This window comes from Lingula anatina, chromosome 5 (assembly GCF_051362555.1).
Source record: "Lingula anatina isolate TDL-2025a chromosome 5, LinAna3.0, whole genome shotgun sequence".
NCBI classification, from domain to species: Eukaryota; Metazoa; Brachiopoda; class Lingulata; order Lingulida; family Lingulidae; genus Lingula; species Lingula anatina.
Genome location: NC_141771.1, coordinates 12,891,571 through 12,904,389, shown reverse-complemented (window position 1 = coordinate 12,904,389; position 12,819 = coordinate 12,891,571). Strand labels below are relative to the sequence as shown.

Genomic DNA, 12,819 nt, shown 5'->3' with positions numbered 1-12,819 from the left:
CATAATGTGACATTGACTCAACGTTGTATTTTGGTCATTGACTCAACGTTGTTGTTTGGTCGTCGTGATGCAAGACATGGATTGTAATTTAAAATATTAATTATTGAAAACGTGATACTTTGTTTATCAATACTGTAAATAACTTTATCAAAATATTAAAAACGGTGTTTTAAAGTAAAAGTGACAGTTGTTTTGTATCTTTAGTGAACAAGTGAATTCTCTTAACTTGTTATTCAGAAATACATTCCAGGTCAGCTAAAACTAGGATGAATAAGTCGCTGTAAATGTGATGGAGTGAAGTTAACAAAGATGACAGTTCTCGGTACCCTGTTATAGAAAGACAGGTTGAGGTGACTGTGACTTTGTTATATATATATATATATATATATATATATATATATATATATATATATATATATATATGCAAGCTGTATCTATACCTTGGAAATCTTTACTTAAAGGCCATACATATATTGTTAAGGTTTGGCCCGTCTTAGCTGTTATGCAACATCGGCGAAGATAGCGTTTTACTTTTTTGACTAGAGCACGCGCTTATCATAATTATGTTCTGATTATTAAAAGTCACTAATTCCCGCAATGAGGTAAGACTTTATGAATCATTTAGCAATTTAAACAGTTAATAAGAACTTTATAAGTTGTAATTGTAACATAATTTAAGGATACTATCTTAATTTGATGTATTTTGTTCATTTCAGTTTCTACGTGACAATTTCAATGACAAGCAAATAAAATAGATGTGAAAAAGACTAAAGAAGTTTGCTTATTCGTAACAGTAAAAACTCAGCGACGATATGGTGAAAGACGATCAGCACAGTATTTAGAAAAGATGGCAACACGAGCAGAAATGATACTTCTGCAAGCAGAACTGAAAAGGGTAGAGTCGGATATAGACCAAACGATGTGTGAGTTGGAAAAGCATTTTAACTTCACAAAGTCAAATATAAAAAAGACATCTACGCCCAAAAACGCACTAACATCTTGTGCCCCACTCACTTTGTGTGAGAAAACTACGATAGCAAAGGAACTCAGTAAACCAAGAATTCAGATTCAAGTATTTGAAGGTGACCCGATCAAATATGTGCTGTTTAAGAGACAGTTCAAAAGTAGAATCATAGAAACATGCGACTCTGACGATGAAAAACTGAACCATCTACTGCAATACACCAGAGGTGAGCCTCATGAAATTACGCTAGGATTCGCTCACTTAGATGCATCCATTGGTTTCAAGGCCGCATGGAAGGAATTTGAGAGAAGGTATGGGGACCAAGAACAGATTGCGACATCGTATATTAACCGTGCCTTACAGTGGCCAGTGATAAAGCATGATGATTATGTCACACTAGACAAATACGGCATATTTTTAAGGGAATGTGAGTATGCAGTAAAAGAAATAGATGCCTTCCCAGTCCTCGAGTATCCTGATGACCTTAAGAGGCTTATGACAAGCTGTCGCTCAAATTGCACGATAAATGGAGAAGCATAGTGTATGAAAGGAAGGAAAGGGGACAGAAGATAACCTTTCAGCTATTCGTAGATTTTGTGCAGAAAGAAGCACGAAAATTGGCTGACCCCATTTTTGGAAAGGTTCCACCACCACCAGAGAGACCTATACCAGCACCAAGGAGAAGAGTTCCAGCACAAACAGAACTGTCTAGTACCTCTGCATCCAGCAACGAAAGACACGTTCACAAGTGTATATTATGCAAGGAACAACATAAACTTCACCAATGCCCAGAAATGCAAGTGAAATGCTGTGAGAGGTCTGAACCAAGAGACATTGATTGAGCTCCCAGATACATACTCCAGAGACTCCATTCCAGTTAAGCGATCACAGATACCCAGACCAGAAACTGCTAAGAAATGGCCACACTTGCACTCAATTGCTGATAAGATTACTCCTTATCACCCAGACATAGAGGTAGGACTGCTGTTGGGAGTAAACTGTATGAAAGCCATTAGAGGTCTGGAATACGTACATGGTAGAGGAGAGGAGCCATATGCATACAGATGTAACCTAGGTTGGGGTATAGTAGGGCCAGTGGACAAATCAAGACCCATAGATGAAAACAAGAGCTTTGCAACACATGCCTTTGCCTTTAGAACACAAGTGACAGAGATCAGCCCCGCTGAGGTTTGCAGTCTCTTTGACCAAGGTTTCGACCAACAGAAAGATGAAAGGTTAAGCCTTCAAGACCAGAAGTTCATGAAGATTATGGAGGAGGACATACATTTCAACGAGGGTTTTTTACGTGATGCCACTACCATTTAAAGATGGACATCCAGCATTGCCAAACAACAAACCAGCAGCTGAGATCAGACTAGAGCAGCTAAGGAAAAGGCTAATCCACAACCCGAAGTATTATGAGCACTATAACAGTTTTATGCAGGACCTCATAGATAAATGCTATGCAGAAGAAACACCTCATGAAGGTGGAGGTTGGTACTTACCACATCATGCTGTATATCACCCCAAGAAACGTGAGAAATTACGAGTGGTGTTTGATGCCAGTGCAAAACATGAAAATGTTGCGCTAAACGACAGCCTGTTGAAAGGACCTGATCAGAATAACTCGCTCATAGGTGTTTTATTGAGGTTTAGAGAGCAGCCAGTAGCAATCATGGGTGACATGGAGAACATGTTTCACAGGTTTAAAGTGAAAGAAGAGGATAGAAAGTTTTTACAGTTCCTATGGTGGAAAGACGGTGACATCAATAGTAATCCCATCACATACAGAATGACGTCTCATATATTTGGAGCGATAAGTTCACCAGCATGCGCATTGTATGGACTGAGGAAACTAGCAGAGGACTACCAAGATGAGTATTCATCAAACGTCATTGACTTTCTTAAGAATGACTTTTAGTCACCAGTTATGGGCAAGTCCAAGGTAGCTCCCTCTAAATCAGTGACAGTCCCACGCCTAGAGTTGTCAGCAGCAGTGATGTCTATAAAGGTGGAGACCTTTCTTGCCAAGGAGTTAGTGTATGAGGACATCACCCATGTGTATTGGACTGACAGCAAGGTTGTTCTAGGGGATGTCAATAATGATGCTAAGAGATTTCATGTCTTTGTAGCTAATAGAATACAACACATTGGAGAAGTCAGTCAGCCATCACAATGGAGGCATGTTAAGTCCAGTGACAACCCAGCTGATATAGCCTCCAGGGGAACAGGTGTGACAGAGCTACTACAGAATGAACAGTGGTGGAATGGGCCAGACTTCCTGCTCATTGATAAACCACTATCTACCACTAATACCCAATTCAGACTAGCACCAGATGACCCAGAAGTACGCAAATCTGAAGTCAATGTATTTGCTACTAAAGTAGAAACCAACCACGATCACTTGTCGGATGTATTGAAAAGGTTTTCTTCCTGGAACAGATCAACATGAGTTGTTACGTGGTGTTTACGATTCATACAGAAGCTGAAACAAGCTAGGAACAGGAAATCTACACAGCAGAACACAGTTGAGACCCGCAATGAACCGTTGACTGTTCAAGAAATACAAGTGGCAGAAAAGATCATTCTCAAGTCAACACAGATTGCTACATTTGAGAAGGAAATTGCAATACTGAAAGCAATTAACAGAGAAGATAACAGTGAACACAGAGAGAAAACAGGCAAGATATCGCAACGAACAAATCAAGAAAACCAGTTCACTATACCGCCTAGACCCTTTTTTATGTGAAGATGGACTACTCAGAGTAGGTGGTCGTATAAAGAGAGCAAATCTACCCAGAGAGCTTACACACCCAGTAATTCTGCCTAAGCATCATCACGTTACAAATCTCATAATTGACCACTATCATACACGATGCGGACATTCAGGAAGTGGCATTACTCTTAATGAAGTCCGAGCTAGTGGCTATTGGATAATTTCTGGCCGTGCCAAGATTGGATCATATATATGGAAATGTGCGACCTGTCGTAAGCTACGAGCAAACTCACAGAGTCAGAAAATGTCAGATCTTCCAGCTGACAGACTGGAACCAGCACCTCCATTCACCTACAGTGCAGTAGATTTCTTTGGACCAATCTATGTGAAGGAGGGAAGAAAGCAAATGAAGAGATATGGTGCTATGTTTACATGTTTAGCATCACGTGCTATTCATATAGAAGTTGCATATTCACTCAGCACAGATTCCTTTATTAACTGCTACAGACGCTTTGTATGCAGGCGTGGACCAGTACGTCTACTCGGAGCAGACCGTGGAACCAATTTCATTGGAGTTAAGGGAGAGCAAGAAACTGTCTTTATGGATATGGATCAGGACAAGATCAGGAGAGAACTTCTGAAAGACCACTATGACTGGATTCAGTTTGAAATGAATGTTCCTCATGCTTCACATATGGGAGGCGTGTGGGAAAGGATGATCAGATCAGCCAGAAATGCTTTATCAGGACTTCTCACAGCTCACAGTGACCGTTTAGATGATGATTCCTTGTCCACATTGTTAACTGAGGCAGAAGTCATAGTTAACAGTAGACCTTTGACTAACATTGATACACAGTCACCAGATTCTCCAATGCCTTTGTCTCCAAATCAGCTCCTGACCCTGAAAACTAAGGTCGTGATGCCACCCACTGGGAATTTCATAAGGAAAGACACATACCTTCATCGAAGATGGCGACATGTTCAATATCTAGCCAATGAATTTTGGAGCAGGTGGAGAAAGGAATTTCTTCCTACATTACAAGAGAGAAAAAAGTGGATCAGACAACATAGAGATGTACAAGTTGGAGATATTGTTCTCATGATAGATGACAGTGCACCAAGAAATCAGTGGCCACTTGGTCGCATAGCAGAAAGCTTTCAAAGTGCAGATGGATATGTGCGTAAGGTCAAGTTGAAAGTTAGGGACTCTACATATGAGAGACCAGTGCACAAGTTAATTCTTTTATTGACCGGAGAAGACCCCGTCGAGGAGCCAAAATAACTGTTAACTGTGACAATGTCAGTTTGTTATGATTCTATGTTACAGTTTGTGTAGATTTAATGAACACTTTTGTTTTCTAAAGACAGTTACATGTTGGGCTATTTGTGTTTATGGGATTGCAAGGTATTTTATGTTTAATTACGGTAATTAACAGTAAGTATTGATGTTCCTTAAAGGTATTTAAGTTACGGTAATTCTTAATAATTTCCGAGCAAATATCTTTTTTTTTATACGTAATGATAAGGTAAACAGTGTATATTGTGTAAATTGCTTTCACAATTTAGGGGAGCCATGTTAAGGTTTGGCCCGTCTTAGCTGTTATACAACATCGGCGAAGATAGCGTTTTACTTTTTTGACTAGAGCACGCGCTTATCATAGTTATGTTCTGATCATTAAAAGTCACTAATTCCCGCAATGAGGTAAGACTTTATGAATCATTTAGTAATTTAAACAGTTAATAAGAACTTTATAAGTTGTAATTGTAACATAATTTAAGGATAATATCTTAATTTGATGTATTTTGTTCATTTCAGTTTCTACGTGACAATTTCAATGACAAGCAAATGAAATAGATGTGAAAAAGACTAAAGAAGTTTGCTTATTCGTAACATATATACCCTACATATATTTAGCCATCAAACATGTCCTACTGCTAAACACATCCAGCCTATAAGGCTGTACCATGCTTAGGCGCAAAACATGCTTAGGAGCTAAATGCGTTGAAAAATCAGACAAAGCAGGCACTTCGATATTTTACAGTGTACGTATTTAATTGTGTACCTGTGTTTTGTACCAAAAATAAAAACATTTCAGGTCATTTTAATGTCTTTTCATGCAAGAATGTTGTCTAATAACTGAGGTTGATACAATGTTATTATCTGACGTTGATACAACTTTCAAATCCAACGTTTATCCAACGTCTTATCATTGTTATGGTTCAATGCTGTTTCAACGTTTAAACAACATAATTTTCCCGGTGGGAGAAGAGGCTTAGAGTTATATTGAAAACTGACGAAAAAGTACAACGTGATTTCTATGTGAAAACGTAAATTCGTCTTTCTAAGCAAACAACCCTGTATAACATCATTAAATGTTGTTGTAAGCATTGTGCAAATCAAACTTTTCAAAGGGACAGTACATTTCTAAAAGACGTCTGCTATAATCTAAAAGCCAAGGGGAAATGTTCGACCTATCTATTCAGGCCTACCCAACTACCAGACTCGGCACCGAATGATCCTGAATTCACCGGTAGTTTAGACCACACTACCCGTTTTCAAGGTGTGTGTCAGATCGCATTACACAGTATCATACCCTGAACAAATTTTGAGTGGTGATGCAATGCTTTTCAACCCCGCTGAGAATCGTCACTATCACATCGCGTACTAGGCAAGAGCGGTGTCGCGTCTGATACTGTGTGATGCGATCTGACACACACTTTGAAAACGGGTAGTGTGGTCTGATCTACCGGTGAATTCAGGATCATTCGGTGGCGAGTCTGGTAGTTGGGTAGGCCTGCTATTGCACATTGCCAACTGCATCAGTACCGCTTGCCAAAAATTATATCAGTGGTGCTGAACTCTTGTCGATACCAATAGAGGTCGAGTGCACTTACAAATTCATCTGCATCAAGGACGCCATTTGCATTCTGATCAATAACATCAAAAATTGGCTGAATTGCAGCTGTGTTGCGATAAACATAAAGGAATTTGGAATACTCAGCTACTGTCAACTTGCCATTGCAGTCAATGTCAAACGTGTCAAACAAATCCGATGAGACTTCGGCGACCTCCTTCGTTGTAATAGGCATGTCTATCTCGTGAAACCGAATCATATCTTTAAAAGTGAAGGCTGTTTTATAGTTGGAGTACTTGTTTGACCACCAGACCCGAAAGGCATCGGAATATATGCCATTCACAGCCGAAGCTCTCCAAGACGGCAGAACTTTTTGAGCTCGTCCTGTAGTTAAACCAACGAATTCCTCTTCAGTAACAACGCCATCTTCATCAACGTCGAAGATATCAAAGAATGCTTTGAACTTGCTGATTTGGTAGGAATTGAACTTTCTGTTGGTATTCTAAAATATAAAGAAATTGTTTTTTATGACCCAGCCTTGGTCGTGTTTCACATTAAGAGCCATCGCTCTGAACGTCGAAAATCTCTTTTAAAAGAATGAAAATTTTATTTTCAAATGGTTTCGATATATCATTTAAATATCATATTTTGCAGGGGTATTACTTGTTTTAGATATGACAATTTCTTGCGTGTATTTTTGTATTTGGATTTAATTGGGATTGGGTTTAAAATGAACATATGAGACGCTGACGCTGTTTTAAACAGGTATACCATGTTTATTAGAAGTGATTATGCCGGTAAATATTGGTTTTATAAAAATGTGTTTCTTGTTTGAAATATGTATACGTTAAGTCACCATCCAAGAAAAACCAAAAACGGTCTCTTCTCCAGTGAACTGACACACTAAAATGTTACAGATTAGCAAAAATATTCTACAACAACTCCCTGCACTTTAAGAACCGCGCTGCGTTTCTATTAATACTGTCCTCGCTTGTTTTAATAAACGAACAATAATAAACGCTTTTCTGGACCTACCTTCACAATACTTGAAGAATCGACAGCTTGAACAGCAACCAGTAGGAGCAGACTTATCAGCTGAATGGATGTCATTATTTCAATCTTTAAATGGCCAAGATTTCTAAAACAAGGGAATCAATATATGTCACTCATAATACTTGAGTAGTACAAATAAAAGACAAGAATGCCTAGCTTGTATTAAACATTTATACCTGGTCTTTATGGATCTGTTTCGCTCCTGAAACATTGTTATCTCAGTAGAAAAAAATGCAAACTAAGATGCTGCACATGCGGAGCACGGAATTATTATTTACAATAACCAGCACTACTACATGACAAACCTTAAATTTAGCTGCAATTTCCATGCTGAGTGCTAAGCGAGAAGAAAGTTGTCATTTTCACAATAGTATGTGATACAATAACAGACCCCAAATGTTATCAAATAATATATGCCTTACCAGTTTTCTGGCCTACACTTCTATAGGAGGTCTGTGGATTGACTGGTGTTTCAAGGAGGGTGGTTTATTTCAATAAAATTAAATTGAAATATATTCCAGATAAAGTCGCTTTGTCACGTACGCGTGTCCCCTATTCTTTATGTTATCAATCCCATTTCGCCAGCAGCTTTCAAAGCTTAACATTGTGTAATCAAATGTAAGCGCCAAACTACATGTTCATACGGGATACCTAAAAATCGTCATACTGCTGTCAGGTATATTTCCTTGCTACATGAAGTATGTTACCCCGTTCCTATACTGCTTGAGAAATGGAATTTCCGAAGTCTATACATTTATCTATTTTTCATACCAATACAGAGTTAGTTTTCCATCGCATTTAAGATAAACTGTGAAACTAAGCAATCAATTTTGACTTCTACTTTCTTTGTGGTAGTGAATAACCCTATATCTTTACTTAGGCACTGTTTCGAGGTTAATTGAAAAATAGAAAAAAACACGGAGTGATTATAATGTGAAATCTATCTTTCTATGAATCATCTTAGTAATCCAGAGTAACTAGGGGAAGTGCACCAAGCTGAAAAAAACAGACAACAGCAAAGTGGCACTTAGTAACTTGCAATTTTAAAGCTAAAACTTAATGGACGGATAACCTCCTTTTTATTACCAACTTCATCAGTTAAGGTTATCTAAAATAAAATCAGTTGCCGAACTGTTGTATATGCCAATACTGCTCGCATGCACGTGTAAATTCATTAGCATCATGGTAATAATATTCGTTCTGATCAATAAGATCGAAAATATTATTAGATATGTCCATAAATTATCCGTCTAATTGGTTAAAATGTAGAAAGATACAGGAATTAAAGAGGCTTTGATTTTTTTTTTTTTTTTTTTTTTTTGTCAAATATTATATACCCAGCAAATTGAAAAGACAATTTTCTTTAAAAAAAGACTTTTATGTTTACTTAACTAACACAGTTCAGAGTCTTATTGGAAATTGAAGAAAAATGCAGTGATATCTATGTGAAAACGTAAATGCGCATTTCTAAGGAAACATCCCTGTATATCATGATTTAATTAGTTAAGCTCTCGTACACTGTAATTAAAGCCTTTGTCACAACCGGACGCACGAATTTTAGGATCGCACGGCCCCTTGCATGCAGAGGAGGCGGTGGAGTTCGTAAAGGTAGAGTAAAGTTTGCAATGGAAATGCGCAAGTCTGCCTTGCGAGTTGCAGGGTTCACGTGAGAAGCAGGGACGCTAATTGCAAGGTGCGATGTACTTATGTCTTGAGTTTGTCTCGCTACCTGTGTACGTGGCACGCATTCACTATTTATGAAGATAATGCTACGTACGGCAAAAGGAATTTCCTTTTGCTTTACACTTGCCTCACACGCTGTTTTGACGTAATGACCGCGTACGTCATTTTTGCCTCCTGTTCCCCCTTTTTTCTTTTTCCTCCTTCCTTCTTTTCTGTTCTCCTAGCTTCTGTCCGTTGCTTTTTGGAGGCATATTAGAAACTGAATTAAGCAAATTTCGAACTTTTTTAAATGTTGTTCACGAGGCACAAGCAACTTAATATGTCGAGACATGAGCGTGCATCGTGACCACGCCTTTTACTCCTGTGGTGGGGGCGACGCACTTCCGCACACCCGCGCGACCGTAAATTGATAATTAATTAATGTTTGCATGTATGTTAGCTGATATGCCCATATACATGTATAATTCATTTTGTGTGTTTTTTTTTTACAATGTTCTGCAATTATAACGATGTTTTTGAGTCCTTTGGGGACCTTGTGAAAACGAAGTAGTTCGCAACTAACAACGGATTCGTATCGAACCACGATTGCTGTGCATCGATTTATCTTTTTTAAAATATTGTGACGAGTTTTTAGAGGGTACACTACACATATATAGTCACACCAAGACACGTACTACAGGGGGTAGGCACTAATCAGTAACAAATGCCATAACAAAGATGACATTCTGACATCCTCCTACATGAGCTAAAATCACAAGCAAAGGAGATTCCCTCTGTCCGTCAATCAATAGTTTTGAAAAAATGGCCAGGTTGGATCTTATCTAACTGTTAGAAGCGATTTACAACTGAGTACTGGCACAATCATGTCTCCTCCGGTTCCCCTATTGTCCAACTATCTCTTTGTCGTTGGCTTCTGCATTAGTAACGTTTGCTGATTATTACGTTAGTGTTGCTAAACTCATGTTGATAACAATAGAGGTCGCATGCACGTATAAATTCTTCGGCATAAAGGAAACCATTCGCGTTCTGATGAATTGCATCAAAAATTGGTTGAATCTCATCTGTGTTGCGATAAATAAACAAAAATTTGGAATACCCAAGTATCGTCATTTTGCCATCGCAAAAGCAACAGCAAAGCAGCAATCAGAACGTGCAATCTTAAAGCTAAAACTTACTGGACACATTACTTTTTTGTCATTACCAATCTCATCAGTAACCGTTGTCTAAAATAATACCAGATGACAAACTGCTGTATAAACCAAACAGCTCGCATGCACATGTAAATTCGTTAGAATCAATGTAGTCATATTCCTTCTGATTGAAAGCATCAAAAATATCCTCAAATATTTACTCAAAATATGCTAAATGGTTAGAAAAGTAGAAAAATACAGGAATCAAAGAGGAGGCTCTCATGGATTATTCCAAATATCATATACCCATCAATGAGCAAAGAAAAATCACTTTCGATTACCTCACTGATACTGTTCAGACATATATTGAAAATTGACAAAAAGAAATACGTAATTTTTTCTTCTTAAGGAAACATCCTTGTATAATATAACTTAATCTTGTTGTAATCAATGTGCATCTTAAACATTTCAAAGGGGCAGTATACTTCTTGAAGGCAAAAGCTAGAAGCTTAAAGCTAAAAGGAAATGGTTGACCCTTTTCTTTGCCGTTGCCGACTGTATCAGTACCGCTTGCCGATAATTACATCAGTGGTGCTGAACTCTTGGCGATACCAATAGAGGTCGTATGCACTTACAAATTCATCGTTATCAAGAAAACCATTTGCGTTCTGATCAATTGCATCAAAAATTGGTTGAATCTCAGCTGTGTTGCGATAAACAGAAAGGAATTTGGAATACTCATCTACTGCCAAGTTGCCATCGCAGTCAATGTCAAAAGTCTCAAACAAATCAGATGAGATTTCGATGCCTTCCTTCGTTGAAGTAGGCATGTCTATCTCGTGAACCCGAATCATTTCTTGAAAAGTGAAGGATGTTTTATAGTTGGAGTACTTGTTTGACCACCAGACCCGAAAGCCAATGGAAAATATACCATTCACCGCCAAAGATCTCCAAGAGGGCAGAACTTTTTGGGCTCGTTCTGTTGACAAACCAACGAATTCCTCTTCAGTAACAACGCCATCTTCATCAACGTCAAAGATATCAAAGGCTGCTTTGAACTTGGTTATCTGGTAGGAAGTTATCTTGCCTTTGGAATTCTGAAATATGAATAAACGATTTTCTATGACCCACCCTTGTCTATCTTACAAGTTATGAACTAATCTTTCTGAACACTGAAAGGATAAAAATTGGTTTTCAAATGGATCCTACATATCGTTTATGTTTTATTTGTTATATGACACTTTCTTAAATGTATTTTGTTTGTTTAAATATTTGAAAAGTATTTTCGGTTGGGTTAAATACATATGAGACGATGTAATTGTTTTGAACAGGTGTATTATTTTTCTTAGAAATGACAATGATTATTCCGAATAAATATTGGTTTTAGGAAAAATCTGGATCTGCTCAGTCCTGAATTGTTCTAATAGTCAAGTAGCCAGAACGCTATCCCTGCAATGTTTTTTCCTGTATACTTTTTTTGCTGAAATGCATTCTTCAGGTCGAGAGAAGCAAAATTAGCTTGGTTGCTATTTCCGAGACATTGATGATTTTTTTAATAGGGCCGTCAATTTATAAGGAAATATAGAAATACGACCAGAAGTCGCCGGGTATACTTTATAAAGAGCTTCTTTGAATGTTTATCCTATCAGGAGAGCACAGCAGTACCAGTGAATACACTTAAGTGCGTAATATTTAGCAAAAAAAAAAAAAAAAATCAAAATGGCCGTCAAAACATATGGCACAAAGTAAAAAAGATGCAAAATAAGTTGCAAGCTTTTTTTAAAGAAAGCATTTCATCTGGGCTACAAAACTTAGAAAAGCTTATTTAGCTTGACTTTATTTGCCAGTTGATACGTACAAGATATTGAAAATTTCAAAATCCAAGATGGCCGTACATTTGTTATATGAATAGCAAGAGCCATACATTCAAATAAAAATTTTAATGCTTCACTCCATTGCTCATTATTGCATATTTATGTTTACTTTAATTTATAGCATCTTTTTAGTTTTTAAAATTTTTAAGTATTCTGTTTTAGTCTATACTGGCTTAAATTTATCTGTGGAGTTTTTATTTTTATGTAAACAGCGCTGAGACGCATGTGTAGCGCGGTTTTAAAGAAGTGTATTATTATTATTATTATCTGCATATTTTGAGGATTGGTTTTGGTGGCCTATTAAGGCCTAAAAAGGCCACCATTGTTGCTAGTCCAGTGAACGGAATCATGCCATGTTTATCATGAGAACAACGTACATCTCTGGGCACTGGGTGTGAGGGGAGTCCGATTTGAGGTACAATGTGTGGGCTGCTCCCACCCCACAATCAGGAACCTGGTTGAATGCCACAACATGCCAGGCTCTGTTATCGGTAGACCGCAGCCAGGGCGAGAGAGAGTCAACTCCAGACCAGGAAAGCTACAT

General features: G+C 37.9%; 3 protein-coding genes across 3 annotated transcripts; all 3 read left to right on the top strand.

Annotated features, from left to right (window-relative positions):
• The first annotated feature begins 2,402 nt into the window (after nucleotides 1-2,402).
• On the top strand, nucleotides 2,403-2,885 carry LOC147761661 (uncharacterized). Its single transcript, XM_087014023.1, has one exon. It carries the CDS (start codon nucleotides 2,403-2,405, stop codon nucleotides 2,883-2,885), a length of 483 nt encoding a protein of 160 aa, XP_086870149.1.
• Nucleotides 2,886-2,894: 9 nt separating this feature from the next.
• Nucleotides 2,895-3,416, top strand: LOC106172795 (uncharacterized). Its single transcript, XM_013553697.1, has one exon. It carries the CDS (start codon nucleotides 2,895-2,897, stop codon nucleotides 3,414-3,416), a length of 522 nt encoding a protein of 173 aa, XP_013409151.1.
• A 568-nt stretch (nucleotides 3,417-3,984) lies between these two features.
• Nucleotides 3,985-4,962, top strand: LOC106172794 (uncharacterized). The gene has a single exon (XM_013553695.1). The coding sequence runs from the start codon at nucleotides 3,985-3,987 to the stop codon at nucleotides 4,960-4,962; it is 978 nt and encodes a 325-aa protein (XP_013409149.1).
• Nucleotides 4,963-12,819: the final 7,857 nt, after the last annotated feature.

Coding starts and splice junctions, on each gene's coding strand:
- LOC106172795 (XM_013553697.1), top strand. CDS start 2,895: ATGGGCAAGTCCAAGGTAGCTCCCTCTAAATCAGTGACAGTCCCACGC.
- LOC106172794 (XM_013553695.1), top strand. CDS start 3,985: ATGTCAGATCTTCCAGCTGACAGACTGGAACCAGCACCTCCATTCACC.
- LOC147761661 (XM_087014023.1), top strand. CDS start 2,403: ATGCAGGACCTCATAGATAAATGCTATGCAGAAGAAACACCTCATGAA.